Raw genomic sequence first — 25,782 nt, 5'->3', positions numbered from 1 at the left:
ATATGTGATCAAATTTTAATTCAAAGATCAAACTATGGCCGTTGGATATAAATCGGATGGTGGATGAAATATGTTCTGGCATGGGCTGAAATTGTCGAGTGGATCAGTAATGGGCCTCGTGTGGGCCTCAACTAAAACCCTAACAAAGAGAGAGGCGCAGCCATCCCACTCACAGACACACAACAAGTCGATTCGATCCATCCCGGAGGATCCTCCGCCGCCGCCGTCCCGGAGCGCCGCCGCCGCCGCCGTCGTACCGGAGGTACCACTCGCTCCCCTCTCACATAGCAGCCCCCCTTCCCGTCTTCACCTAGGTCGGATTAGCTCGTGGTGCTCTCCCTCTCTCCTCGTTGGTTCTAGTTACTCTGGTGGTTTAGGGCGTAGAGGGTGTGGAGGGGATCGGGTTGGTTGATTGCGCTTTTTTTTCTGTGATGTTTTTCCTTCTGTGCTCCGTATCAAATAGATTGAAGTGATAATCTGTGATTCTTGTGGAAATGGGTATGGTTGAAACCGCTATGTCCTTAAGAGATAGATTGGTAAGGAACTCTGAAACCGCTGTGCCTTAAGAGAATTGATATGAATATATAATTGAAGTGCTAAAATAAGGATAGTTTGTAGCTTTCTTTCTTTCTTTCTTTCAAACAGCTCATCATTTTCAGGGTTTCGGTGCTGATTTACCTTTCTATAGTGAAGTCCCTTGTATAATGCAGCATAGAGGAGACAGGAGACGATGAAAGTACTCCTTTCTGAAGTTTTAACTCCTGAGAGGCATTAGAAGCTGTGTAAATTAATGACAAGTTTTTTCATTCAATAATAGAGAAGTTCTCTAGGAGAATGCCAACAATCAACTCCCTTGTATAATAGAAGTCTGATGTTGCGTTCGAGTTATCAACAAATATTTCTCTGACTTCTCTTTCATGTTATTTCCTGCTGGTTTTTGTTGAACATTAATGGTTTTGATGGAGGGTCTTGTTTCGGTTCAGATCTTCATAAGCCTACGGCATGGCAACCACTCTGAAAGATGCAGTTGCACGGAAGCCTGTGTTGGCAACAATCCGCCTTATCGTTCCAGCTGGTGCCGCCCGCCCTGCGCCACCAGTTGGTCCAGCGCTAGGTTTCTACAGGCTGAACCTGATGGCGTTCTGCAAGGATTTCAATGCCAGGACTCAGAAGTATAAGGCAGAAACTCCTATGCAGGTTACCTTAACTGCCTACAAGGACAGCACATTCGAGTTTGTAGTCAAGTCACCATCTGTCTCATGGTTCCTCAAGAAGGCAGCCGGGATTGAGACAGCCAGCGGCCGTCCAGGGCACACTGTAGTGTCATCCCTTTCACTTCGCCATGTCTACGAGATCGCGAAATTGAAGCAATCTGATCCCTACTGCAAGCACATGTCACTTGAGGCGCTGTGCAAGTCAATCATTGGCACAGCCAACTCCATGGGCATTGAGATTGTTAAAGATCTATGAGCTGCTTGGCCCCATCTTTGTCATGAGGGGAGTTGGTGAGTTGCTCAATGATTTTGTGTATTACTAATTTTTAGTTGGGGAAGTAAATTGTGTCCTGGTTTATTGAGCAGAGATCTTGAGAGTTCCATGCCTCTGAAATTGCCTTCAGCACAGCCTTTTTTTTCTCTGCAATTCTGATCTGAAACATGCAGTTCCCACAAATCGTTCTCACCGATGTCAATTTGTTCAATGTGGTGATGGTACAATGAAAATAATAGATTTCTCTGATGATGGACTCATCAAGTCTGGGTGAACCTTTGAGTGAACAACCTGTAATGCAGCATTTGCTCATATAAGCAGGATAGTTTTCCAGTTAATCTGTGATTCTTCCGGAAATCTGGTCATAAGATTCATCTAGCTTGCCTTCCACTGCCCATTATGATGTGCTTGCAGTTTCAACTTTAATCCAAATCTTCACGCTGTTTACTACAAAGAACTCAATGAGTAGGTTGTCGGGTTTTTCCAGGTTTTTCTTTCTTTTTTTTTTTTTATAAAAATCCTCCATTCTACAACTTACATTCATTGTTCATCTTGCTGTCCAAGTGAGTTTAAGAGAAACCGAGCAAATTTATTTTTTGTTCATGTGAGTTGAAGAGAAACCGAGCAAAAATTACTTTTTGTTCTTCTTTGAAAAGTCATCTTGCTGTCCAAGTGAGTTCAAGAGAAACCAAGCAAATTTAATTTTTGTTCATATGAGTTGAAGAGAAACCGTGCAAAAATTACTTTTTGTTCTTTTTTGAAAAGGAAATCGAACAAATTTACTTTTTGTTCACCTAGTGAGTTGAAGACCGAACAAAATTACTTTCTGTTATTTTCTAAAAAAAGGAAATCGAGCAAAAATTACTTGGTAGAAAACATTCACTGGGAGATCAAACGAATGTATTCCCCAGAAGTTCAAATTCGTATACATTAATCTGACTGCCCTTTATCTGAGATAAAAATGAACTAGAAGAACAGAATCTATTCACCCAGTAGCGGCTTGTTTTCGGGTTGGCTCTAATTCATAAATAGACATACATTCAATTAAGGATGCAGTTCTCGTTTACAATGAACACATTTGTGCCAGTTGAAATTGATACTCTTCGTGCATACAAAACTAGCTGGAACAGTCTTTTTTTCTGCTTCTCCAAGGTTATGATTGTACATGTTTGGGTACTGGGACCAAACAGTAGAAAATATGATCTATCCATTGCTGATATGTTCAAGCACAAGATATTGCAGTGCTATTGAGTACTTGGCTGCTCTTCCTTCCCTGGACCCACAATCTGAACTGCTAATGCTCTTGAGTATGTAGGATCCATGCCCATCACCTAAGGAAGCCAAATTAAATCGTGCAAACATAACGGGAAGAAACAAAAAGATTTAGATTGATAGCCATGAACTATCATAGACTAGAAACTGACATAGCACAAAGAAATGAAACAAATAAAGTGAATCAGTCATTTACAGTTTTGGACAATTTAGTTGGTATTCATAGCAGTCGCATCAAACAAAACTTTCTAAGACGGATACAAACTAAAATGAGAAGTATCTTGACTGTCATGCCATCTATGTAAGTGCAGTGAATGAAACCAAGAGGGTATCTCATCTATATATTTTGTTACTACAGTGAATGAACCAAGAGGGTACCTCATCAAATAAGATTTCAAAGATGGATATAAAATGCAATGAGTAAATGTCCAAACTAAAAAGAATTATATGCAAGCACAAGATGTTCTCTGTTAATGTGAAACAAAGAGCCGATGAATAGCAATAGAAACAAAAGGTTTACTTAACAAAATATGGGTGAACAATAAAATGACAACCGGCATTGTACATCAGATATCTTGTAAGATTTACCTTGGATTGTATATATTGAACTTATCCACCTCTTGTAAATGAACATGGATCTTGGGGTGTCACCTTGATGAACATCAGAGAGCAAGAGATTACAAGACCCAGGGACTCCGAGCTTTGTGCTAGGATAGAGATTGAGATGTTTATTCTCAGGAACATAGGAACATGCAGAAGTTTAAAGATCTGGCATTGAATTTATCACTCACTTTGCATGCGCAACAGCATTTTGACACAGAGCTAATATGCGAACCACTGCTAGATCCCGAGCCCTAGCATTTCCATATCTTTGCTGACAGCTCCTATAGTTTCAGTATTGTCAGAACTAGTCATAACAAAAATTGGGAATGCACACCATACATAATTCAAGTCAATTACTATAGTGTATAAAGTTCTCGCTTTGATGATGTAGATCAAACCTAGTTTTCTCAGAAAGATCAGAAAATCCCTAAAATAAATTTGTGCAGCAGGTGGTCTAATGCATCATTCAGTAGAACAACTAATAGCCATATCATAATGGAGCATACAGACCTAACAGAAGTCTACACCAAACATTCTGCACGTAAGGACTTGGATCATCATTATCACAACTACAGGTGCCCAGAATTCTCAGCTGAGATTATTGAGACCAAAAAAAAAAAATCTAGAATGATCAAGCAGGACGACAAGACAAAATTAAAAACACACCTTTCTGAGAAGAAATCTGCAAAATCATCAATAATTACTGCAGCAGGGAAGCTGCCAAGCAGATGAAATGCCGCGAAGTACTTTCTGATGCCCTCATCATCTTCAATGTATCTACAAGCACGGAGTACATAAATTAGAGCATAAATCCCCATCTTTTTGTCATGAAGTAACACAAATAGGCATTTCAATACGATCACAGACCATAAGCTTAGCTGACAATAGCATGCAAATCTCACAAATCATCAATAGTAAATAAAATGTAACTAGAGAGATCTCATACTTGATATGGATTCTCTGAAGCACGCTGTGTGATAGATCAATACCCTGAAAGAAAGAAATAAGAGTAAGATTTAGCTTCACAAATGAGGAGCAGGTGAGATTTTGTAACCCAAGATTCCAGAGCACGAGTAGAGAACAATCGCTCACCTGGGACAAGAACGGGGGGCTATTCTCCAGTCTCCCCTTCCTGCAGATGAACACCACGCCTCGTCCACTCTCCGTCGCGCGGTTTATCGCGAACTGGAAGAGAAGCGACGTCTTCCCGCTGTTCTAGCACCAGGAGAGGCGGCGAAATCGGAGCAAGAGCGGAGTGAGCCAAGCCGCAGCATCGGGGATGGGACACGGAACGCACGGGATTCGACAAACAGCTTCGGTTTGATTCATGGTGGAAAAGGAGCTGTGAGACGAGAGTACGAGACGCGTACCAGCACGAAGGGCCCGAGACGAGGGTGATGTCAGCGTTCTCGGGCGCCGGCGGCCGGGTGGCGCTCGTGCAGGAGAAGAACCTGTGCACCATTGTGCCCGTGGACCCCGGGGGTTGGGGAGGGGGGGGGGGGGGGGGGTTGTCGCCGGGATACGGGGGAGACGGCGGCGCCGGCGAGGTGTTCGGCAGAATGCCACTGCGGCGGCCGGCACCAAGGCAAAGGCTGAGGAGTTTTTTTTTTCTTCCTCACGATTTTTTTTTAAAAAAAAATGCAAAGAAAATTGGCAGCGGTGCTTAAAATTTTTTTAAAGAAAAGATAATCCGAGCATGTGTTTAATTGATTTGGCACAAACTATTGACTTTTGAAATGAATTTTGACTTTTTCTTACACTATTTGACCACTCGTCTTGTTCCAAAAATTTGTGCAAATATAAAAAAGAAAAATTGTGCTTAAAGTATTTTAGATAATAAAGTAAGTCACAAATAAAATAAATAATAATTCTAAATGTTTTTAAATAAGACGAATGGTCAAACAATATAAGCAAAAAGTCAAAATCCCTTATATAGAAAGTACCAACACTACATGTTTGTCTTATTGACCAAAGTCTAAGCTGTGAATTATAAACCACTCTAATAATTCTTTTGTATATGCTAAAAAATGAAAATAAAACTAAAACCATTGAAGTAAAAGAATGACACGTTCACTTAAAAGTAATAAAGGAATAAAGTAAATACTTTACGTATTGGTTACTTCTCTATAGCTCTATAACCCAAAAATATATTTTACAGATCTAAAAATTAAGATAAGATACACAAATGAAAGTCTGAAAATATATATATTATAGATCTAATTGCGTTTGATTTGCTCAGGTCATCCCGACTAAAATTTTTGCTCTCTACGATTAAATCTAAGAGTAAAAAGATTTACTCAAGATAATATGGATAAATCTTAAACACCCATTTACATATCTAGAAGTAGTTTTCGGATTTACAATATATGTATATATGTATAGTTTGCATCATATATTTTCCTCATTTAGGATGAGCCTCATCGGCCAACATATTATACGTTTTGTGTTGAGTTAAAAAGAGACCGGATGCTTATAAAAGCTACTAAGGATGAAAAAAATAACTAAAAACATAAAAAAGCAGTAGAGTGGCTGCCGCTACAAGCCTACAACCAATGATATGCTACTATGGTTGCCGAATATGATCTCCTTTTTACTATGGTTGGTGCCCAAACTATGAGCTCACGGAATTTTCATCACTACTCCTTCCATTCTAAAATATGAACACTTCTGGCATTTAAAATTTACACTAAAATATAAATACTTCAAGCGCTATTTAGAGTATTTTCTCCACCGATTATATCCCTCTCAAATATGTTCTTATGGTTTCTTAAAAAAATATATGTTCTTATGTTGAATCCTAATCATTGTCATTTCATAAATCTATCAAAATATTTTCTACTTAAGCATAAATTCTACTCCCTCCGTTTTTAAAATATAACAACTTAATACCAAATTCAACAATCTTACTACTATGGATGAGATTACTAAAAAAAATAGATTTTAGAACAGATAAAGTATTGTATTAATATAAATTTCTTACCCTCAAAAACTCGTCGATCCTTCTCTATTAGTACAACCAGCAGCCTACATTTCTAAATGAGTAAAGTAGATTTTAGAACAGATGAAGTATTGTATTAATATAAATTTCTTACCCTCAAAAACTCGTCGATCCTTCTCTATTAGTACAACCAGCAGCCTACATTTCTAGATGAGTAAAGTCCATCATCGGTCCCTAAACTTGTACCGCTGTGTCATCCCGGTCCCTAAACTCGCAAAATCGACCGTTCAGGTCCTCAGACTTGTTCGACTGTATCATCCCAGTCCCTAAACTTGCAGATCACTCATTTAGGTCCTCCAACTTGTTCAGTTGTGTACCCCGGTCCCTAAACAGGACGGTCTAAAAATTTTATATCAAAAAATAATTCATAACTTTTTCATGTGAACTCTAATGAAGACAAACTTTATATCAAAATTGTAGCTCTCGACATGACCTACAACTTTATAGTTGAAAAGTTTTTGAATTAAAACTGTTTAGGGTCCCAAAATATTGTTGCATGTTTATATATTTTGAAATTTTAATTTTAAAATTACATTTTGGGACAAAAAATGACTTAAAATAAAAAAAATCAACTACAAAGTTGTAGATCGCGTCGAGGACTATAAGTTTGATATAAAGTTTGTCTTCATTAGAATTCACATGAAAAAGTTATGAATTATTTTTAAATATAAAGTTTTTAGACAGTCCTATTTGACCCAGATGATATTCAAATACAAGTTTAGGGACCAGGGTGACACAACTGAATAAGTTAGAGGATCTAAACGAGTGATCTGCAAATTTAGGGACCGGGATAATACAGTCAATCAAGTTTGAGGATCTGAACAGTCGATTTGCTAGTTTAGGGACCGGGATGATACAACGGTGGACCGGTGATGGACTTTACTCTTTCTAGATTCTAACTACTCCTAATTGATTATGCAACTACACCATCTTTTATATTGGATTCTCGGATGATATCCAGCCTAATATCCAATATCCACTCATTAGCAGTTTAGCACCGAGACTTTGAGATTAGGCCAAGTCCAAGCGGATCCATCTGCTCATCCCGGAAATGAATCCAACCCTCTAAACCCGGAAACCCTAAACTCGCTAAGAGCACGAATGCACGATGCCATTTCCACTCGGTAAAAAAAAAAGAAAAAAAGAAAAAAAAAAAGAGCAAAGCAAAGCAACGGCTTTTCGCCCATCGGAAAACCAAGCACGACGACGTATAAAATCCACGTTTTTGAGCGCGAGAAATTAATTTCTCTCGGTATTTTCTTCTTTCTTCTCTCCATACTCCAGTACTCCACCCTCCAGGAGCAGTTAGCTTCTCCCCCTGCTTTCTGCTCCTGACGCGAGAGCAAGAAGAAGAAAAGGCCATGGCGGAGAAGAGGGCTTCTTCTTGAGGTGAGGTTGGTTGCTCGCTTCTCTTCTCTTCTCTTCCTCCTGCTGCCGATTCGGTTGGCGATTTTGCTCGAGACTTTTTTTTTTCTTCTTCTTTGTTGCGAGTCTTCGCGCCGCTTTAATCGGGAGAGCATTTGGAGTCTGACTTGGCTTCCACTCGCGCGCGGTTTAATCCCCTTTTTTTTTTTCTATTTTTTTCTTCACTTCTGATGATGATTTCGTGCTCTTCTCCCTCATCACGATTTCTTGGCTTGCAGGCAGCTGCTTCGCTTTCCTCACCCCCCAAATCGCGCCAGAATTCGATCTTTTCCGGCGGCGGCTGGTGGAGCGCAAGATCGCGCTGCGCGTTTGATGGGCAAGGCGTGTTCTTGGTGGAGTTTCTTGGGAGCCGCCTCTCGTCCTGGATCCGTGGCCGCCGGCGACATCCTGGGCCGGGGAGGGTTTCTCGGATCCGGTTCTTGCTAATCCGATCGGAATCCGAGCGGATGGGGTCAGCGATGGATGTGGTGGACATCAGCTCCGACGAGGAGGGCTTCGCCGCGGCGGCGGTGGCGGTGGCGACGACGACCAAGAAGGCGTCCGTCGACTCCCTCGGGTGGATTGCGGACCTTCTTAGAGAGGAGGATGAGAGGGCTTTGTCGGATGAGTTCGATGATCTGGAGGTGATGAGTGAGCTGTCGGCGCCGCCGGTGATGGCGCAGCAGAAGGGGGGCAAGCCCGATTGCGGCGGCGAGGAAGACGACGATGATTGCGTGGTGCTGGATGGGGATCCTGATGATGTTGTCGCTGTCGCGGGGGAGAAGGGGAGTGAGGGAGATGGCAGCTCGGATGAATTGCAGATCGTCGCAGAGAAAGGCCCGGTATTTTGGCTTAATTGCTTATTACTAAAATTTTGATCTGTATTTGTTGCATTTTGTGCATGAAATAGGAGCAGCTCAATTGTTATGTTTGTAGGCTATGTATATATAGATGAAATGTTCTCGTAATTGGGGGAAACTGTTCGTAATAAGTCATTTTGTTATGATCTGAACTTTGAATTACTATATTGTTCTGATTTCATTTGAAGGCTTATTTACTCATTGCATAGTTTAGTTTGATCTCCTTTGTTCAGTGATGTGGAATTCAGATTCAAATACATTGGATAGCGTGGAAGTGGTTTGATTTAAGTGCATGTGTTTCTTTCCCCATCTATACTTGCCTATTTGTCTATGAATACATGTACCTCTAGTTCATGTCACTTGTAATAACGAAATGATAAATTTCATGCTAGCTTTTTAACAGAAACCACAGTGTGGAGTGGACATGTAGTAGCATTCATTTCTTTTGTTATTTTCCTTAACTAGCAGTTGTCTATTTATCCACAGGTAGCATGCAGGGACTTCCCTCATTCCCGCCATTTATGTTCTAACTTGCCCTTCAGCACCACTTCTCATGTGAAGTATTGTAGCATGGTAAGTAAGAAATAATTTTCCCTCCAGTGAATCTACTAGAGGAGCAGCTTATAGATTTTGTTTTGACACGATTTCCATGTTTGCTTTTCAAATGCAGTGCCACTGTTTTGTATGTGACACTCCAGCCCCATGCAATTATTGGGGTAAGGGCACCGAGATTTATGATCATTGTCATGCTACAGATAAGGAAAAAAAGTGGAAAGCAATGAGACATACATTCAAGAGCAAAGGTCTGCCAACATCTCATCCAGAAAAGCGCCAGAATGTCGTATACCCAACAACAACGTCATTTGTACAGCAAGATACACAGTGCGAAATTTCACTCATACAATCGCATATGACTACTTACTTTCCCAACCAAAGTCATCTTGCGAATGTTGTGAACCAGGGGTTAACTCAAACAAGACATACATCAGTAAGAGTCTCACCGAGTGTAGGGAGAACTGTCAGTGCAACAAGAACAACTCCTGCAACAAGGGCTGGAAGAGGTATGAGCAATGCTCCCAGCATTCAGATTCCTCAATCACGCACAAGATTCAAACGAGTAGGGGCTACTTCTCCAGGCATAGTAACTCTAAATGATAACCAGTTTGGTTCTGCTGCTCCGAACAATACCCAGTTGCACCAGCCATCCTCGCCACATGCATCCCAGCCAGCTCAAGTTGCACCAAGAACATTGTTTGGTACTGTTCAGAAAAATCCCCCTCAGAGATCGCTAAGTGCCCCAATAGCGCTTCAAGGGCAACAAGATCAGTCGGCGTCGTCCTATCAGGCTGCCTCAAACGGAACACACGGTACAGGACCACAATTTTCTCGGTGCATTTCTCTTACGGCTCAGAGAACACAATTACTGCCTGAACCAGCATTGGATGTTTACAGCAAAAGCTGGCAAGACATAATTGATAGTCTGGCATCTGATCTGGAGGTACCAGATTACAATATGGGCGCTGCAGAGTCTCAGCAGCCAGACAGGACTATTTCTCAACCTCTTGATTCCATTACATTCCAGGGGGTAGGTCTTCACAGTGAGCCTGTTGTGGCATTGGCGAACTTGATGCCTTGTAATGGGCAGAATGTGGCCAATGGCATGATAGGCAGCAATTGTCTTGCACAAACAACACAAATTTTGCCTCACCTCAATCACCAGCCTAGCCTTGTTCCCAATGAATCCCATCTTAATAATTCAGTAAGTTCCACTGCGGACGGATTACTAATGGAAGCTGCTCATCAGAGAGACACGCAAGGATCGGATTCTCTAGATCTTCTATTTGACTTTGAGTTTGAGGATTGGGATTCAGCAGAGCCCTGACAAACAACCTCCGCATTTCTGAACCCCAAGGACAATAAAATCTGGCGTCACCGACAAGCTGGTTCGTTAGCTTCCTTCCTAGGAAGAGGAAGAGATGTTCCTTGTACATTCTGTAGGTTCAGTGGTAGAAATGTTTTTTTTTTTCCTTCCATGGGTGCTTGTTTACAGTAGCGGCTATACAGGCCTTCTAGGCCTTAGATTAGCAGTTATCGCTCTGAAGTTTTAGGGATGAAGTTCAATTCCCAAACTGTTGTTGATCATATATCTATGGGCCATAACTCCATAATCCTATATCTATGGTCCATAACTCCATAATCCAATTGCCAGAATGCATGTTTCAGGTAGCATAGCACTGAAGCAAAATCTTCTGAGCACTGGTGTGGATTGGCTCTAGTAACTGCTGATCCAGCGAAGCAATGTATAGTTTTTGCTTGATAATGGCAAAGAGTGATCTGCTCTTGAAAAGCCTTAAGCTTTCCTTGCAATGTGAAATTTGTGTTACAAATAGCTGAGTTGGCTATGCAGAATACCAAGGCAAGGAGGAAGAAACCAATGCTTGCGTTGTTCTACCTCCATTGAGGTAAAAATCTTTCCTTTTCCTCTTATCGTAGAGATTTGTCATTTATATGACATGAGTTACTCCGGCTATAAATATTTGATAAAATTAAGTCAAAATTTTGAAATTGTGACCGTCAATAATTTTTCTCCAATACTTATTAGTTACTTTGAAAAGTACTGCCATAATATCATAAACTTATTTAAATGTAAAACCGATGGCCAAAGTTTTAAATGTGTAATCGAATCTCATTCTAAACTCAAATACTCCATTTATGACCAGTTAACCACAGGGAGAGTACACAATTCCTTTTGTTAAGAGTCAGCATGTAGAGGGGATAATAATGTCTTTGGTGGCCCCACTTGTCAGGAAGGGTCGAAGGCGTAGTGCATGTCCACGGCGGCGGCGATGTGCCAGGTGCACCGTGTGCCCTTGGGGAAGACGACGATGTCGCCGGCGCCGAACTCGACGCGCCGCCCATTCTCCGGCGAGCCCTCCGCCGCCGACGCCGCCGCCGTCGCCGTCGCCGTCACCTTCCCTCTCACGATGTAGCACGTCTGCCGCGCGCCGTAGCTCAGCGCCATCCTCCCCGGACCACCACCCCACCTACAACACAAGTACATATATAGGGTACAATACGTGTATTTTGTACACCGTATAAAATACGCGTATGATGTATCGGAGGGAGATTTATACTTGGGCCAGGACCTGGCGCCGAGCTCTGACAGGCGAGACTCCGGCGGGCTCCTCTCGACGGCGATGCCGCCGCCGGCGGCCACCGTGCACGGCGGCGGCGGCGACGAGCTCGAAGCCATGGACAATGGACGATGCAGTGGTTTGGATTCGCCTTGGGCTTTTTTTTTTATATAGGTCTCTCGGAGAAGTTGCAATCTCTTGCCGGAAACAAGACATAGTAGCATACTTTCCGACGACCTGCTGCTGTCGTGGACCGCACCTCGACATGTCGGCAGCGGCCGCCGGCGGCGGCGGTGGCAGAGGACATGTCGGCCGCAGCCTGCAGGTGGCGCTTGGTCAGCCACGTTGACCGGCTGCCAGCTGGCTGATGACGTGGCGACGCAGCACTGGGCATAAATAAATGTGTTTGATGCTGATGCCGTTGATTTTTCGCATAGCATTTGGCCATTTGTTTTATTTAAAAATTTAGCATAAATATATAAAAATATAAAAGTATAAGTTAAGATTATATTTTATTTGATGATAAAATATGTGCTAACAAAATAAATAACATTTATATAATTTTTAGTAAGACAAATGGTTAAACATTACGTCAAAAGTCAACAATGTCATACGTTAAAAAAACGAGAAAATTGACATTTTACCATCATCAAAAAGGGGTTTCGCCCAAATACCACTATGCAATTGGGATTCACCAAAATACCATTCTCAATTGAGGGGCTTCACCCATATGCCATTTTCTTCCAATTCTCTCTTTCCTCTCATCATTATTGACCAAAATGGCCCTAGTTGAATCAATTTAAGTATATCAAAATACGTAGATTATAAAGTAAATACGCTAAAATATTTTTACATGCTATTTTTTTCTTACACAGTATGCATCGTATTATATTCATAACATAAAAAAAAGACACTCTCAACGGAAACTCTCATAAAAAATACGTAATTATTTTTTTATTTATGCTGAGGAGATAGTGTCTTATACTCTGTAATTTGGTGTAAAGAAAAAAATATATTGCATGTCAAGATATTTGGACGATATGTACTACTTTGTCTGTAATCTACATATTTGCTTTACTTGAATTAATTCAACTAGGGGCATTTTGGTCAGCAAAGATGAAAGGAAAGAGAGAATTGGAAGAAAATGATGTTTCGGCGAAGCCCCTCAATTGAGAATGATATTTTGGCGAATCCCAACTGCATAGTGGTATTTGAGCGAAACCCTGTTTTGACGATGGTATTATGCCAATTTTCTCGATTTTTGTAGTTGTTAACCTTTGCTATGAAAAATCTGAACTTTGACAACGGTTATTCAACCCATTCATTCAACTGAAAGTCCTTAAATTCAGCAGGGAGCTGAAGACTTTTGTTTCTGATTGGTTTTGTTAAACCAAACATAATGCTCTAGAACTTCAAATGATAGCTCCAAGGGAAGAAATCACAAGTCCAATCCTTGACCTGGTAGTCTATGTCAGGGGCGGGCCTAGGATTTTCAACTTGGGTATTCGAAATTGGAAGAGATAATTTTTTTTCGAACCCAAAGTGTAATAGTTGTATAATATATAACGGCATAAGCATGATTTCATAAAGTTATGGATTCGTAGAATTGACCATAAATTGAATGTAGTAAGCATATTAAAGTACAACAGTACTAAAGTATTAATTGTTAAAACATATTAAATTTATATAGCATAGAAAATTGAAAAATGGTGAGAAATATTGCAATTTAGAGCTTGATATTTTGAAGATGAGTGATGATGTCTTTATCCTTAACTCTTCTAAAATATGTGCACTGATGTAATTTGTAAATACTAACTCTCCTACAAAGCTTTACAAATCAGTGAATCACAAGTTTCATAGTTCAGTTGTTCAACCATGAACCACCCTGGATGGCTTGATTCAAATCCTACATAAAAAATGTCCAACCATGAACCATTCCTAGATTCAAATAAACTAAATCCTAAATCAAATGTACCATCCTGGATTCAACAATGAACTAATCCTAAATTCCTAATACAACCAAATTACTAAAATGTGTCTAACCTTCCACCTTCGTCCTTCGTCTAGGTCTGGCCGTGAGGCCGTCTGCATCTGGGGCGGCTCCAGGCGGCGTAGTGCAGTGGGGACTTGAGGCGTGGACGGCGGGGGCGGAGCACGAGCACCAGCCGGCCCGCCGTCGGGGCCCCAAGGTGCCACAAGGGCGGTGGTGCGTGGACGATGACGGCCGGCAGCCGGCCCGGGGGCACGGGGGCCACGGGGCTTGCAGCATGAGATTGGGTAGCCGGCTAGGCGCCGCCGCCGTCGGACACTTAGGGTGGGTGGGAGACGATGCAAGCGGCGTGCCCGTGGCCCGTGCGCGTGCGCCATCGGGGTCGAGGAGGGCAGAGAAATTGGACATTCTGCCACTGCCAAGAGTGGGTTTCGCCACAATGCCATTCCGCGAAATGGCGTCGTTAAAATGCCACTTCCAACTGATACCAAACCGTTGCTTCGCTATATTGGCCATTTCACAAGATTTTCACCATTTTTCCCACTTCAATGGACTAAAATACCCCCCTCTCTCCTTCTCCTCTGGCGAACAAAAGAGGCGGCGATGTGTGAGGAGGTGCGCGCCGCGCCGCCCCTCCCCGGTTCCCCACCGTGCCACCGCCTCTCCCTGCCAGCCGCGCCGCCGCCGCCTCTCCACGCCAGCTGCGCCGCCTACCAACCCTCGCCCCCGATGCCTCCCCCCTTGCGAAGTGATGCCGCCGTCGCCCTCGCCATCGGACCGGGAGGCCACGAGGCGTACATGGTGGCGAAGACCCGAGCGGCAGGGGGAGCAGGAGAAGAGGAGGCGCGGGTGGGTGGGGCGGCGGCGGAGACGACCGGGAGGAGGAGGAAGGCCGTGGATCTGGCGGCTATGGCCGGCACGGCTGGCGGCGGCTGGCCGCCTACCAGCCCCACCATCAACACCTCCTCCACCGTGCCGACTCCTCTCCCACCAGCTGCATTGCCGCCTCTCCCTGGCCCCGCGACACTGCCGTCACCTCGCCATCGGACAGGGAAGCAGCGAAGGAAGTAGGAGAAGAGGAGGCGTGGGTGGGTGGGGTGGCGGGGGAGATGGCCGGGAGGAGTAGGAAGGCTGCCTGGCCGGTGCGGTGGAGCGGAAGCGGAAGTGGCGCATGGAGCTCGAGCCACGGTGAGCTCCTCTTTCTCCTTGGCCTCCGCCACGGTGACCTCAGTGTCGCCATTGGTGGCAGACCGAAGGGTATTTTGGGTAGCCCGGGTAGAAAATTAGGTGGAAATGGAATGAAATGGTCCAAATGGCAAAACAAATGTAAGCCCAGTCTTGACAGTGGCATTTTAACGACGCCATTCCGCGGAATGGCATTGTGGCGAAACCCACTCTTGGCAGTGGCAAAATGTCCAATTTCTCGCCATGCCAGGGAGGAGATTGGGGAGGACCAAAGGAGAGCTGGAGAGGTTGAGCGAGGTTAGGGTTATGTCTTCTTGGGCTGATTTGGATTATTGGGCCAAATGGTCTGAGGAGAGGAGGGAGGTGAGATGGTGCAGTGCTAAGTCAGGCTTTTCTAGATAAACAAGTCTATTTTGCATACTTTTCGACATACACATGAAATATATATTACCTATATGAATTTTTTTTTGTCAAAAATCTTGGGTATTCAACTGAATACCCATGAATCATGGTGGGCCCGCCCCTGGTCTATGTTACAAAGAGATCACCATGTCCCAACCTGTCGACTTTTGAACAATAGCTGAAGCATGGATCATTTTTTTTTTGAAAGGAGAAACATGGATCATTTATTCAATGACAATCTTTTTTTTGTCCCTCGCAATTTCGACAAGGTCTAACACAGGTACTTAGTCAGGCGTGGATCGGATTGCCATGGTAGGCCAGATCGTGCGCCGATTGCTCTACATTTGATGCCTGCCTGAAGCATGAACAGGAAATATCCCAATCAAGGTAAGAAGTGAAGAACAAAAAAACTAGTAGTATTTTTGTTTCATTTCTGTAAATGAAGGAAGTTGTTATACCACTTGGCAAGCAAAAGGCAGCATCTTTTCTGGAGGCATCTCTGTGGATAGTCCTAAGTATATTCAATAGAGGAAACATTGAGGTCACAATAAATAGTTAATGATAGGCGATAGCTAACTGGATTTTAATATTTAGTTAAAACAAAAATACTTGAATAGCATCATATATATAAGAATCATATTCTTGAGCAAAGAAGTAGTAATCTTAATAACTGTTTATGTCGAATTCCCGTCTCCTCAGGGAGACATAATGAAGAAAGTAAATAGTTATTCTGGAAGAAGTTAATGGCTCACCATGAAGTACTGCTCCTATGAATGCATCACCACAACCAGTTGTATCAACAAGCTCTGAAGCTGGAATACTTTCTGCTGTTCCTATGAGCAGCCTTGCAAATATATTCCCAGACCCTCTTGCAGTAAGTCTCATGAACTAGAAAGTAAAATGGAAAAAGGTTAGGTAAAGCAGTAAAAGAGATCCAAAGCAGTCATCAAATTACTCACATTTCTGATGACATAACAATGTAAACGATTTTGATTGCCAGAAATATCTCATACCTTAGATGATACACAAGTTGGCAGGATATCATCTTTATCTACTTTCAGCCTTAAGGACTCGGCGACATTCTCTATATCTACTGGCTCAGTTTCATAATTTTCACCTATTTAAGAGTGGAACTGCAGATAAATAAGTTGAAGTCACAAAGGCAAAACTTATACACAAACTTTATCCAGCATGTAATTAAAATTGTCTGGACAAGATCAAAACTAACCATCTTTGCCCCTCTCAAGCATCATGCATCCATTTTCTCCAAGGGTTACAACTGCGAAGCATGCACAAGGATATTGCAGAAGGATTTCTAGTAGTGCAGAGGGAATAGATGGGATTGATGTCCATTTCTGTAGGTAAAGAGTCACTGTAAATAGTGAGTGGGAAAAAAAACTAATGCAGCTTTACTAAAGCATGCCTTTTAAAACCATTCATGCCTGTCAAAATGTATCACAAACCTCTGGAAATTTCCCATTACAGACTATGTAACTTGCTAGGCTGAGCAAACCTCCCAATTCTTCCCTTGTTCTTTCTGGTTCGGCATCAACCAAAATAGGAATCTTCATCTGATCAGCCTGTACATTTCTGGTTTTAATCAAGCAACAAATCAAAATATGATCTAATTCTCTACAGGTTTATGATACTGTTACTATAAAACAAAGGTCATTTACATTATTGAAATTTACCTAGACAGTACTAACTACTAAGATGTATGAAGATTAGACAACCTAGACTACATGGTGAAAGCATTACATGATACATGAATGGATTAATGTTGCACACTCCAAACGAACTTACCTGCTTAGCAACTGCCAAGGCCATCTCATCTGAATATCCATCTAAGTATAGTAAGCTTACGTCTTGCAGTGCAGCTGACAAACTTGACATTCTCAAGTCACTAGGTATCATTGGAGGGTACCCTGATGTGATTATACACGTACGAGTTTTTCTGCAAATGTAAATGGCCCTTCTATGAATATGCACAGAAACTTGCTATGATGCCAGAAAGTGTTATTGTAAAAAAGTAATAATTGAGTAAGTGTGGCTAAATAACCATATTGCTTAGACAAGCTTAACAGCTTCAACCATATAAAGGATGTTCAGTAACCAGCAAAACAAAAAAGTAGTGACCAAACATCAAAATGGTCAAGTATAAAGGGTCAGTTGGAGGGTAAAATTTTTATCCTTATTTACATGTATCTACTAAATGCATATATGCCCTATTTCCATGCATTTTTTTCCTTTATCTGATCTAGATGCACAGTCCTTTAGAATAACTGAGCGAACGGTGTATGCGCCGAAAGGGAAGTTTATAATGAAGTGAGAACCATGATTTATAAAAGCACCTTGTTTTTATATATAAAAAGGTAAGTCAGGTTACTCTAATATAAATAGGTGTAACAAAACTAAAAAGTGGTTGAACTTCATTCGAAATGTACCTGATTGAGTGTGCAAGGTGACCAGAAAATTCATTTGGAATATTTCAGAAATGCTTATCATTACAACCTAGGAGCATGCCTTTAATTGTTCCATTTACATGTATTGCTACATGAAGATACAAACTAGTTCTCTTATCGTAATGATGCAAAAGAAATATTCTTACGTTTGCTTATCAATAATGACATATACAAATGTTGTGTTTCCACCATCAGAAATCTGCAAAGCAGAATCATCAAAACAATGAGGTATAAGATAACATGGAAGAAAGTCCAGTGCATTGATAGTACCCCAATATCTTTCACTGTGCATCTTTCTTTTGTTAATCCTTGACATTTTGGTTACCAATTTATTGTACCTTACTACCTTCTCGATGTACACATGATTACTTGCATTGCAGCGCTTGATGAACAAAGATGCAGAAATTATATATTTGTAAACCAAGCCTTACTATAACATGAGATATATCAATCCCAGCTTCCTTAAGCTCCGAAAGAACGGTTCCTCCAATTTCATCGTTTGCCACCTGATGAAAAAAAAAAGAGAACATCAGCACTTCAGCAGGGTTGTACTTGTAACTAGGCAATGCTGTACAAATAGATGACTCAATTTGACAATTCAGTAAATGCTGCACTGTAAATGATAATTTCAAAATGACTCTAAATTCAATTTACCTTGGAGATGAGCCTCGTGTTGAGGCCCAGGCGGGCGGCTCCTGTCAGCGCGTTCCCGGCGTTGCCACCTCCAGACACCTGCAACAATGGCGAAACACCAAGAAATCGCCAGGAGCGAAACGTCAATCTTTTCCCCATGTTTCTTGGTAAAGAACTAAAGAAGTGGGGGGTTTGGTTTGGTGTGGTGTGTCACCTGCAGCTCGCCGCTGCGGATCTTGTCGTCGGGCCGCGGGTACGCGTCCACCGTGGCGAGGTAGTCCAGCGTCACCAGCCCGCAACCCAGCTGCAAGAAGAAGAACACCTCACGCCAGGAGTCAGGTCAGGTCAGACCAACCGAAGGCAGCGGGAGAGCAGAGGGCGCAAATCACAGTAGCTCACCACGACGCGGCCTGCGGCGGCGGGGAGCAGCGGCCGGCGCCCCGGCGGCGCAGCGGAGAGGAGGGAGCCGCTGCGGCGGCGCGGGAGCAGAGGCGGTGACGCCGCCGGCGAGCAGCGGAGGAGGAGCGGCATGGTGAGAGCGAGTGATTACCGCTCGCTGCTGCCGGTGGAGCCGACGAGAGTTGTTTGGTGGGTTGTTGGATGGATCATGGATGGCTCCCGTTGTCATTGTCGCGTCGTCACCTCTGATTGCGTCATTCCATTTCCATGGATTGCTCGATCAGTTCAGACATTTTCGAGTTGAAGAAAAAGTTTAGAAACTTTCACCTCAAAGAGGGGAGAATTCCATCTCAAAGAAAGAATTTCCGAAACTTTCAGTGCCTGTAATTTTTATTTACCGGCATCCAAATCCCAAGAACTGATGTTCTTATCAGTGAAGTTTGCAGACCTATCTTAGACATGCATGGTTCTTAGAAAAACTGAACACATATGGCGAAAATTTTTTGGGACTCTTGCCTTTTTAATTTCAAGTAGGATTGAGCTAACAGTGGATGCCAGTACAGCAACAAAAAAATGCAAATATATTTCTTTCACACCCTCAAGTTCACTTTATAACTTAAAAACACACAAAGAAAGGAAAGAAGAGCCCTCACATTTGCAACTTTATTCTGCAGAAAAGCCCCTCATTTGGATCGCACAGAAAGAATGGCTGAGAGCCAGACGAAGACGAACAGCTCATGGGCCTTAATTCGGGATGTACTATAGACTTTGTTTCATGGACCATAAAAGGCCCACATTGCGAGCCCAGCCCAACTCCGCCACGGCAAGACGCAAACCTAAGCCTAAACCGCAACTATAAAATGCAGCACTATCTCCAAACCCTCGCGAACCCTAGCGCCGCACACACGCTCACCCCACCTCTTCACCCGCCGCCGCCGCCGCCGCCGCCGCCGCCGCGCGAAGGGAAGCAGGAGGAGGAGCCGCCAGGATGCCGGCGGGCCACGGGCTGCGTGCGCGGACGCGCGACCTGTTCGCGCGGCCGTTCAGGAAGAAGGGGTACATCCCGCTCACCACCTACCTCCGCACCTACAAGATCGGCGAGCACGTCGACGTCAAGGTGAACGGCGCCGTGCACAAGGGGATGCCGCACAAGTTCTACCACGGCCGCACCGGCCGCGTCTGGAACGTCACCAAGCGCGCCATCGGCGTCGAGATCAACAAGCAGGTATAACCCCCGATCCCCAAACACCCCGGCGGCGCCGCCGCCTCTTTATCATAGATCTGTGATTGTGTCGCTTAAGTGACTTGGTGTCATGTTTTTGCCCCAAGTGACTTTGGAATCATGTAGTTTAGTTGTGCCAATATGAAATTTCATTTTTGCAGTTGCAGGAATGGGAAGCCATTGCATACTCTTGCATGGTTGTGTAAGATCTGATAAATAGTGTAGTCTAGATGGTTTACTGGTTATATTTACTGGTAATATTTGTGCGATTTTACTTTGTGCTTTAGTATTTGGATTTTGTTTTCTCTTTAAATTTATTGAGAATGTTGTGTACTGAAGTAGAGCTATTGTGATTGTGGCTTTGGTTCATTTCATTTCTAGGTTTCCATTCGTCCAAGTAGGATAGTGGCAAATCAATCCTCAAGTTTACGTCGATTGTATTGTTATCGGTTATGTGGAAAGCTTAACCGTTTGGTTTTATGATGTAGTTATGAGAAGTGCATTTAAAGATATACTTCTGATTGTTCATTTAATCCTGTGTGCATGTGTAGTTATATGTTTCAATCATATAACATGCTACCGTCTAAACACATTCTGTTGGTGTAGATAAATTGGATAGATATGTAGTTAGCTGTCGGCATGTGTGATGTTCAGTCATGCGGATATGTAGTCTTCGGGATTATTTAATTTTTGAAATCATGTATCTGTTTTACTGATTGTTTGTTAATCTCTTGGTAGGTTGGGAACCGCATTATCAGGAAGAGGATCCATGTCCGTGTGGAGCATGTGCAGCCATCCAGGTGCACTGAGGAGTTCCGCCTGAGGAAGATCAGGAACGACCAGCTCAAGGCAGATGCCAAGGCTCGTGGTGAGGTCATCAGCACGAAGAGGCAGCCGCAGGGTCCTAAGCCCGGCTTCATGGTTGAGGGTGCAACACTGGAGACTGTCACCCCCATCCCGTACGATGTGGTCAATGATCTCAAGGGTGGTTACTAGGATTTTCAATCTATCTGCCTGCGCTACCAATTCTATATCCCTGTCACTCTAATGAGTAGTTTGCTCGCTCTGAGCATTATTAGTCTGGACCTTTGTTCTGTGTGGTTCCTGTCAAAAAATTATTCGTCGCAGATCACTGTGCCGAGTTTTGCAGAATGCTTTATACTGTGCTACTATTTGCTTTTAAGAATGAAGATATGCTCTGTTGAACTTCTTGATGTCTTGTAGTAGAATTTTGCGATGCATATAACCCTATTTACGTTTGATGGGATTTCATGATGTTATGGGTGCCGATCAAACATCTTGTCTTGACTTTGGGATCATGATACATGAATGTGAATATTATCTTTGGTTGCAAGTGTCAGCCTGCCTGTCTAGTTGATTGGCTCGATTACGTGTCTTGGAGATCATCTTGCCGTGATTTTATCTCCTTACCTTGTTTGTTTCTAGGCTTGTTGCTTTGCTTCCTTGATGGATTTCCGTCTTATGTGGTTCATATTATCCAATACTTGTTTGATGTTAGGATATGGGGCTTGAAGGAACTCCTCATGTTGTTCATATTATCCAAAACTTGTTTGATGTTAGGATATGATGGGACTGTCAGTGTGCTTGGCAGCTGGACATTAGTAATCACTGAATTATTGCCATTTTGCCAACTTGCTGCGTCATATTACTGGAGTCCCACACTGTAAGTTGCAGAATCCTTTCAGTTTCCACAAACTAGCATGCCAAAGATAGTAATCCGCTCAAGGTCGACGCTTGTAAACTCTTATCGTTTGGAGCAGGGAAATTTTCCTATTTCTTGCAAGAAATGAATTACTTCACACCATTTGTAGCAGTGATTCTTTTCCCTACTTCTTGCAAGAAATTAACGACTTCGTGTGAAGTTCATGCGAAATTCGCCAGGCAAGTTTTTAGAGGGGAGACCAAAGACGTGAAGGCACCAATGTTTTGTGACACGAGAGATATGTGTAGATTGCAAATCAATGGGCAAACTTAGCTCCTTTATAAAATTCCCAACAAACATAAGGTTAGGGATCTACCAGAAAGCAAAATCTGCCGACGTAGACCCTAAACACAACCGTGGAGTAATTACTCGTGCAATTAACTTAGCTTAATCTCCCTCTAGGCTCTAGTAGTTTCAGTTTCAGTAGTACTGTAGTTTTTTCACCAGCTGAATCTGACCCACAGCAGCAACGAACCAGAGCGCAAGAACACAACGCATTTCTGCGTTTTTTTTTTTTGGCTGGAAATGGATATATTCCCCAAGCGTGACAACAACTTTTGAGTGCCAGTGTGTGTGTGTTCCCCTCCCCTCCCTGCTTAATTACATCATCTCTAATGTAAATGATTCGTGATCTTCAACGGGAGGAAAATGACGCTCTCTTCGACCTCCAGAGCGGTTTTCCTCCCGAGACAAAGCACAAATCCAAAGCTCCCCAAAAGGCTGTACAAAATGGCAAAAAGAAGAAAAAAAAAAGGGAGATCGAATGATCCCACATCGGAATCCGACCTCGAGGCGACGGTGTATATGAGCGTCTGACCGTGCTAGCTCCGGAGCGCGACCGCGGCCTCGTGCACGAGCGAGCCGGTGGCCTGCGCGACACCGTGCGCGGCGCTCTCGGCGGCCTCCCGCGGCGAGCCGGACTCGGACATGCGGCGGACGAAGGCGACGAACCGGCGCCAGTTGTCCGGGTGGAAGAGGTCGGGCCCCATCCGGAGGTAGGTGAAGGCGACCATCCGGTCCTCCGCCGCGCGGTCGGCGGCGGCGGCGACCACCTGGTCGTGCGCCGTGCCGTCGTACCGCGGCAGCGCGTTCTCCCCGGCGAGCCCGACGCCCGCCGCGCGCGCCGCGGCGGCCACCTGCCTGACGAGCGCCTCGGGCATGCACTGCGCCTCCTGCGGTTGCTCGTGGTCGCGCATCTCCACGCAGGTGAAGTTGAGCACGGCGCCGTGGCGCGCCAGCATGCGCGCGATCGGGAGGTAGCCGTCGCGGTGCCGCGTGTTGTAGTACCCCGCCGTGAGCTCCGGCGCGTGCGACCGCGTGCCGTAGTGCCAGTGGATGCCGGCCACCTTGACCGAGATCTTGGCGCCGGCGCCATCGCCGAACACGGACGTCGCGCCCGACAGCACGCGCTCGCCGTGCTCCAGCAGCATCTGCGAGTACCACGACAGGAAGAACTCGCCGTACTCGGTGCTCCACCCGCCGCAGTCGCCGCGGAAGAACACCGTGTCTTCCGGCCAGTTGTTGTAGCCGCCGGCGTCCGTCGGCCCGCCGTGGCCCCACTCCGGCTTGCCCCTCGCCTCCGCCGCCACCTTCAGGCTGCTACGCATGTACTGCACCACAGGACGTCAAAATTTATCCAGATAAGAGTTTTTCTCGAATCCATGACGACCCAAATGGAGTTTTTGCTCGTCGGAGCTTAGTTACCCTGTCGTTGCATTGGAAGGCGCCGATGCCGGGGAACCTCCAGGTGCCGTTGCTCTCCGGGTAGGACGGGTACCGAAGCTCGCCGGCGGGGCCCATGCCGACTTGGATTTCCTGCACAAGGAGACGCACGGATCATCAGCGTCGTCGTCGCCGCCGGCGAAACGGCAACGATATCAAAAGAGTCCTTCCTCCTACTTACGACGATGGTGTCGCCGAGGAAGGAGGCGAAGTGGTCGCGGAAGGCGCGCATGAAGTCGGTGTAGCACTCGACGGGCGTGCGGCCCTTGAAGACGGGCATGGCGTCGCAGCCGAGGGAGATGTACTCGAAGTTGCGGCGTCCCCATTGGTCGGTGTAGGCGAGGTCGTTGTCCTTCTCCATCTCCTCCACCACCCACCTCGGGAGCGGGATGCTGCACGCCACACCAACAACAAGAAGAGGTTAGAGGAGAAGGATGAGATAGATGATCGAGGAAGGAGACGAGAGATGCGTACTTGACGGAGTCGCCGACGTTGCCGCCGCACTGGTGGAAGGACATGACGGCCTGGACCTTGAGGCCGGTCTTGCGGGCCATCTCCATGAGCTCCATGTAGCCGTCGAAGTTGTACCGGCCGGGGCCCTCGCTCTCCACGATGCCCCACCACACGTCCACCATGATCCCCTCCACGCCGGCGCTCTTCAGCGCCGCCAGGCTCGCCGCCACCGCCTTCCTCCGGTTCAGCGCGCTCCCGCACTTGCTCACCGTGTCCAGCGGCATCATCACGAACACCGGCACGCCGTTCCTCCTGCTGCTCGCCGCCGCCGCCGCCACGTGCCTGGCCACCGCCCGGCACGCCACCGGCTCGCATGCCGCCTGCCTCTTCATCCTCAGGCTCGTCGTGGCCGACGACGACGACGACGGCATGGCGACCACCGAAGCAGCTCGCCGCGCATCACCGGCGGTCGCGAAGCACGCTGCCGCCGCGGCGCTCTGAGCCAAGTTCAAGGCCATCGTGTAGAAAATCTTAACCCGAAAATCGAATCCCCAACAAAACGCGGGAAACAAAGAAGTGATCAACAGATGAACCACCCCAAAAGGAAATTGTTTTTTTTTTCTTTTTTGCGATCGACACAGCCTTGATCCGAACAGAACTGGGAGAGATCGGATTATTGGGAGGTTGGGGATTGGGAATCTAAAGCCAAAAAAAAATACTAAAATTATTAAAAATAATTATTCAATGTGGGGTGGAGGTCGATGAGGAGGAGGAGCCGAGCGCGAACAAGTTTATATAGGCGGGCGGGAGCTCTCGAGAGAGTGCCACGTGGCTGGTGTGAAGGGAGGAAACGAGTGGTCGAGATGAGGCCGGGGCCGCGGCGATGGACGGGCGGGATTGTCGGAGCACGTGGCGGTTGTGGATTGCGTTACGTGGACTGGCGAGAGCTAGTCTCGCGGCGGAGACGCGGAGTGGCCGTTTTTAACCGTTTCCTCCTATGTGGGATTTTAGCTCGTTTTTTCCTACTCTCCCGGTGATTCCAAGAACCTAATTACCGTGGTTTCATCGGTTATTTCTTTTTTTCGCGAAGAATATGTTGATTTCTTCTGAATTATCTAGCTCTCACTTGCTGAAGATTTGATTCGAGTAGCAGGATGATTAAGCTCAATCTAGACCACTCGAAGGGAACGGAATGATTGATCAGCGAATCTACGAGTGTAAAATTCTCAGATCAGGGACAGATTGCTGCTGCTACAGCACGTACTCCGGATTGAGAACAAGATTCAGAAAATCTGAACAACACGTTGCATTCATTGGAGCCATGGAAACGATGGAACCAATCAATCAGAGTAAGGTTCTGGGAGGAGCTGCAGATTGGGAGCCTGAAACTCAGCCGCGTGGAAGCCCGCCCGGGAGGAGAGGGAGAGGACCAGATTGTTCAGATACATCGCCATCGTCGTCGTCGCATGTTCAGACTGTTCTAGAATCTGAATCTGAACTCCATTTCATACTTGCCCCTGCTCTCCCCCCATGCGGCCCTGATGGAAAGATCGAAGGCTATAGTTTGGGCAAGACGACGAGATCTTGCAGAAGGCCAACTTATGGGTTTTTTTTTTTTTACTTCATCGATGCTTTTTTATTCACCCAGCAGGTTCAGTGATATCACGAACCACAGAGCCATTTACAAATTCTGGGAGAGGGTCTATTTTGGTTTGATGCCAAAATATGGTCTACTAAATCGGGAGAATATAGACTATTTACCATCAAATTCGCGTGCCTCAACTTTTTTACCACCCAATCCGCATACCCTCTGTAATATATCATTAGGACTG

General features: G+C 44.9%; 6 protein-coding genes across 8 annotated transcripts; 3 read left to right on the top strand and 3 right to left on the bottom strand.

Annotated features, from left to right (window-relative positions):
• The first annotated feature begins 144 nt into the window (after positions 1 to 144).
• LOC127786389 (54S ribosomal protein L19, mitochondrial) lies at positions 145 to 1,747 on the top strand. Its single transcript, XM_052313789.1, has 2 exons — positions 145 to 262; positions 984 to 1,747. Exon 2 carries the CDS (start codon positions 1,003 to 1,005, stop codon positions 1,468 to 1,470), a length of 468 nt encoding a protein of 155 aa, XP_052169749.1. The 5' UTR covers positions 145 to 262; positions 984 to 1,002; the 3' UTR covers positions 1,471 to 1,747.
• Positions 1,748 to 1,758: 11 nt separating this feature from the next.
• LOC127786388 (uncharacterized) lies at positions 1,759 to 4,844 on the bottom strand. Its single transcript, XM_052313788.1, has 7 exons — positions 4,734 to 4,844; positions 4,456 to 4,573; positions 4,310 to 4,353; positions 4,030 to 4,140; positions 3,552 to 3,644; positions 3,349 to 3,467; positions 1,759 to 2,819 (listed from the first exon to the last, which is right to left on the bottom strand). The coding sequence occupies exons 1-7, from the start codon at positions 4,823 to 4,825 to the stop codon at positions 2,692 to 2,694; spliced, it is 705 nt and encodes a 234-aa protein (XP_052169748.1). The 5' UTR covers positions 4,826 to 4,844; the 3' UTR covers positions 1,759 to 2,691.
• Positions 4,845 to 7,515: 2,671 nt separating this feature from the next.
• On the top strand, positions 7,516 to 10,983 carry LOC127752752 (RPM1 interacting protein 13-like). 3 transcript variants are annotated; one of them, XM_052278159.1, is made up of 4 exons: positions 7,516 to 7,750; positions 8,005 to 8,607; positions 9,112 to 9,198; positions 9,296 to 10,983. In XM_052278159.1, the coding sequence occupies exons 2-4, from the start codon at positions 8,233 to 8,235 to the stop codon at positions 10,505 to 10,507; spliced, it is 1,674 nt and encodes a 557-aa protein (XP_052134119.1). In that variant the 5' UTR covers positions 7,516 to 7,750; positions 8,005 to 8,232; the 3' UTR covers positions 10,508 to 10,983. The 3 variants fall into 3 exon arrangements, with proteins under 3 accessions (XP_052134119.1, XP_052134117.1, XP_052134120.1); XM_052278157.1 differs by having other exon boundaries at positions 7,516 to 7,755; XM_052278160.1 differs by lacking the exon at positions 7,516 to 7,750 and adding an exon at positions 7,774 to 7,913.
• A 312-nt stretch (positions 10,984 to 11,295) lies between these two features.
• Positions 11,296 to 12,237, bottom strand: LOC127752753 (uncharacterized). The gene is made up of 2 exons (XM_052278161.1): positions 11,760 to 12,237; positions 11,296 to 11,669 (listed from the first exon to the last, which is right to left on the bottom strand). The coding sequence occupies exons 1-2, from the start codon at positions 12,197 to 12,199 to the stop codon at positions 11,429 to 11,431; spliced, it is 681 nt and encodes a 226-aa protein (XP_052134121.1). The 5' UTR covers positions 12,200 to 12,237; the 3' UTR covers positions 11,296 to 11,428.
• Positions 12,238 to 15,397: 3,160 nt separating this feature from the next.
• Positions 15,398 to 24,718, bottom strand: LOC127785913 (beta-amylase 1, chloroplastic). Its single transcript, XM_052313254.1, has 17 exons — positions 23,972 to 24,718; positions 23,679 to 23,889; positions 23,480 to 23,590; positions 22,598 to 23,385; positions 20,800 to 20,995; positions 18,831 to 18,971; positions 18,646 to 18,735; positions 18,453 to 18,530; positions 18,230 to 18,304; positions 17,945 to 17,997; positions 17,140 to 17,290; positions 16,800 to 16,916; positions 16,565 to 16,691; positions 16,350 to 16,453; positions 16,089 to 16,224; positions 15,795 to 15,847; positions 15,398 to 15,691 (listed from the first exon to the last, which is right to left on the bottom strand). Exons 1-17 carry the CDS (start codon positions 24,466 to 24,468, stop codon positions 15,608 to 15,610), a joined length of 3,012 nt encoding a protein of 1,003 aa, XP_052169214.1. The 5' UTR covers positions 24,469 to 24,718; the 3' UTR covers positions 15,398 to 15,607.
• Positions 19,718 to 21,261, top strand: LOC127786160 (60S ribosomal protein L21-2-like). The gene is made up of 2 exons (XM_052313489.1): positions 19,718 to 20,055; positions 20,791 to 21,261. The coding sequence occupies exons 1-2, from the start codon at positions 19,819 to 19,821 to the stop codon at positions 21,046 to 21,048; spliced, it is 495 nt and encodes a 164-aa protein (XP_052169449.1). The 5' UTR covers positions 19,718 to 19,818; the 3' UTR covers positions 21,049 to 21,261.
• Positions 24,719 to 25,782: the final 1,064 nt, after the last annotated feature.

The sequence above is a fragment of the Oryza glaberrima genome, chromosome 10, assembly GCF_000147395.1.
Source record: "Oryza glaberrima chromosome 10, OglaRS2, whole genome shotgun sequence".
Classification (NCBI taxonomy): domain Eukaryota; kingdom Viridiplantae; phylum Streptophyta; class Magnoliopsida; order Poales; family Poaceae; genus Oryza; species Oryza glaberrima.
This window is presented reverse-complemented; position numbering and strand designations above follow the sequence as displayed.

What these genes read in the sequence shown, in the direction of transcription:
- LOC127786389 (XM_052313789.1), top strand. Translation starts at nt 1,003, where the DNA reads ATGGCAACCACTCTGAAAGATGCAGTTGCACGGAAGCCTGTGTTGGCA.
- LOC127786388 (XM_052313788.1), bottom strand. Translation starts at nt 4,825, where the DNA reads ATGGTGCACAGGTTCTTCTCCTGCACGAGCGCCACCCGGCCGCCGGCG. An exon ending in GCAGATTTCTTCTCAGAAAG is followed by an intron (nt 3,645 to 4,029) that starts GTGTGTTTTTAA and finishes CTGAAACTATAG; the next exon opens with GAGCTGTCAGCAAAGATATG. An exon ending in AATGCTGTTGCGCATGCAAA is followed by an intron (nt 3,468 to 3,551) that starts GTGAGTGATAAA and finishes TCTCTATCCTAG; the next exon opens with CACAAAGCTCGGAGTCCCTG.
- LOC127752752 (XM_052278159.1), top strand. Translation starts at nt 8,233, where the DNA reads ATGGGGTCAGCGATGGATGTGGTGGACATCAGCTCCGACGAGGAGGGC. An exon ending in TCGTCGCAGAGAAAGGCCCG is followed by an intron (nt 8,608 to 9,111) that starts GTATTTTGGCTT and finishes ATTTATCCACAG; the next exon opens with GTAGCATGCAGGGACTTCCC. An exon ending in ATGTGAAGTATTGTAGCATG is followed by an intron (nt 9,199 to 9,295) that starts GTAAGTAAGAAA and finishes TTTCAAATGCAG; the next exon opens with TGCCACTGTTTTGTATGTGA.
- LOC127752753 (XM_052278161.1), bottom strand. Translation starts at nt 12,199, where the DNA reads ATGCTATGCGAAAAATCAACGGCATCAGCATCAAACACATTTATTTAT. An exon ending in GGCGCCAGGTCCTGGCCCAA is followed by an intron (nt 11,670 to 11,759) that starts GTATAAATCTCC and finishes CTTGTGTTGTAG; the next exon opens with GTGGGGTGGTGGTCCGGGGA.
- LOC127786160 (XM_052313489.1), top strand. Translation starts at nt 19,819, where the DNA reads ATGCCGGCGGGCCACGGGCTGCGTGCGCGGACGCGCGACCTGTTCGCG. An exon ending in GCGTCGAGATCAACAAGCAG is followed by an intron (nt 20,056 to 20,790) that starts GTATAACCCCCG and finishes ATCTCTTGGTAG; the next exon opens with GTTGGGAACCGCATTATCAG.
- LOC127785913 (XM_052313254.1), bottom strand. Translation starts at nt 24,468, where the DNA reads ATGGCCTTGAACTTGGCTCAGAGCGCCGCGGCGGCAGCGTGCTTCGCG. An exon ending in GTCATTATTGATAAGCAAAC is followed by an intron (nt 17,291 to 17,944) that starts GTAAGAATATTT and finishes TTACATTTGCAG; the next exon opens with AAAAACTCGTACGTGTATAA. An exon ending in CCTTGGCAGTTGCTAAGCAG is followed by an intron (nt 16,917 to 17,139) that starts GTAAGTTCGTTT and finishes AGAAATGTACAG; the next exon opens with GCTGATCAGATGAAGATTCC.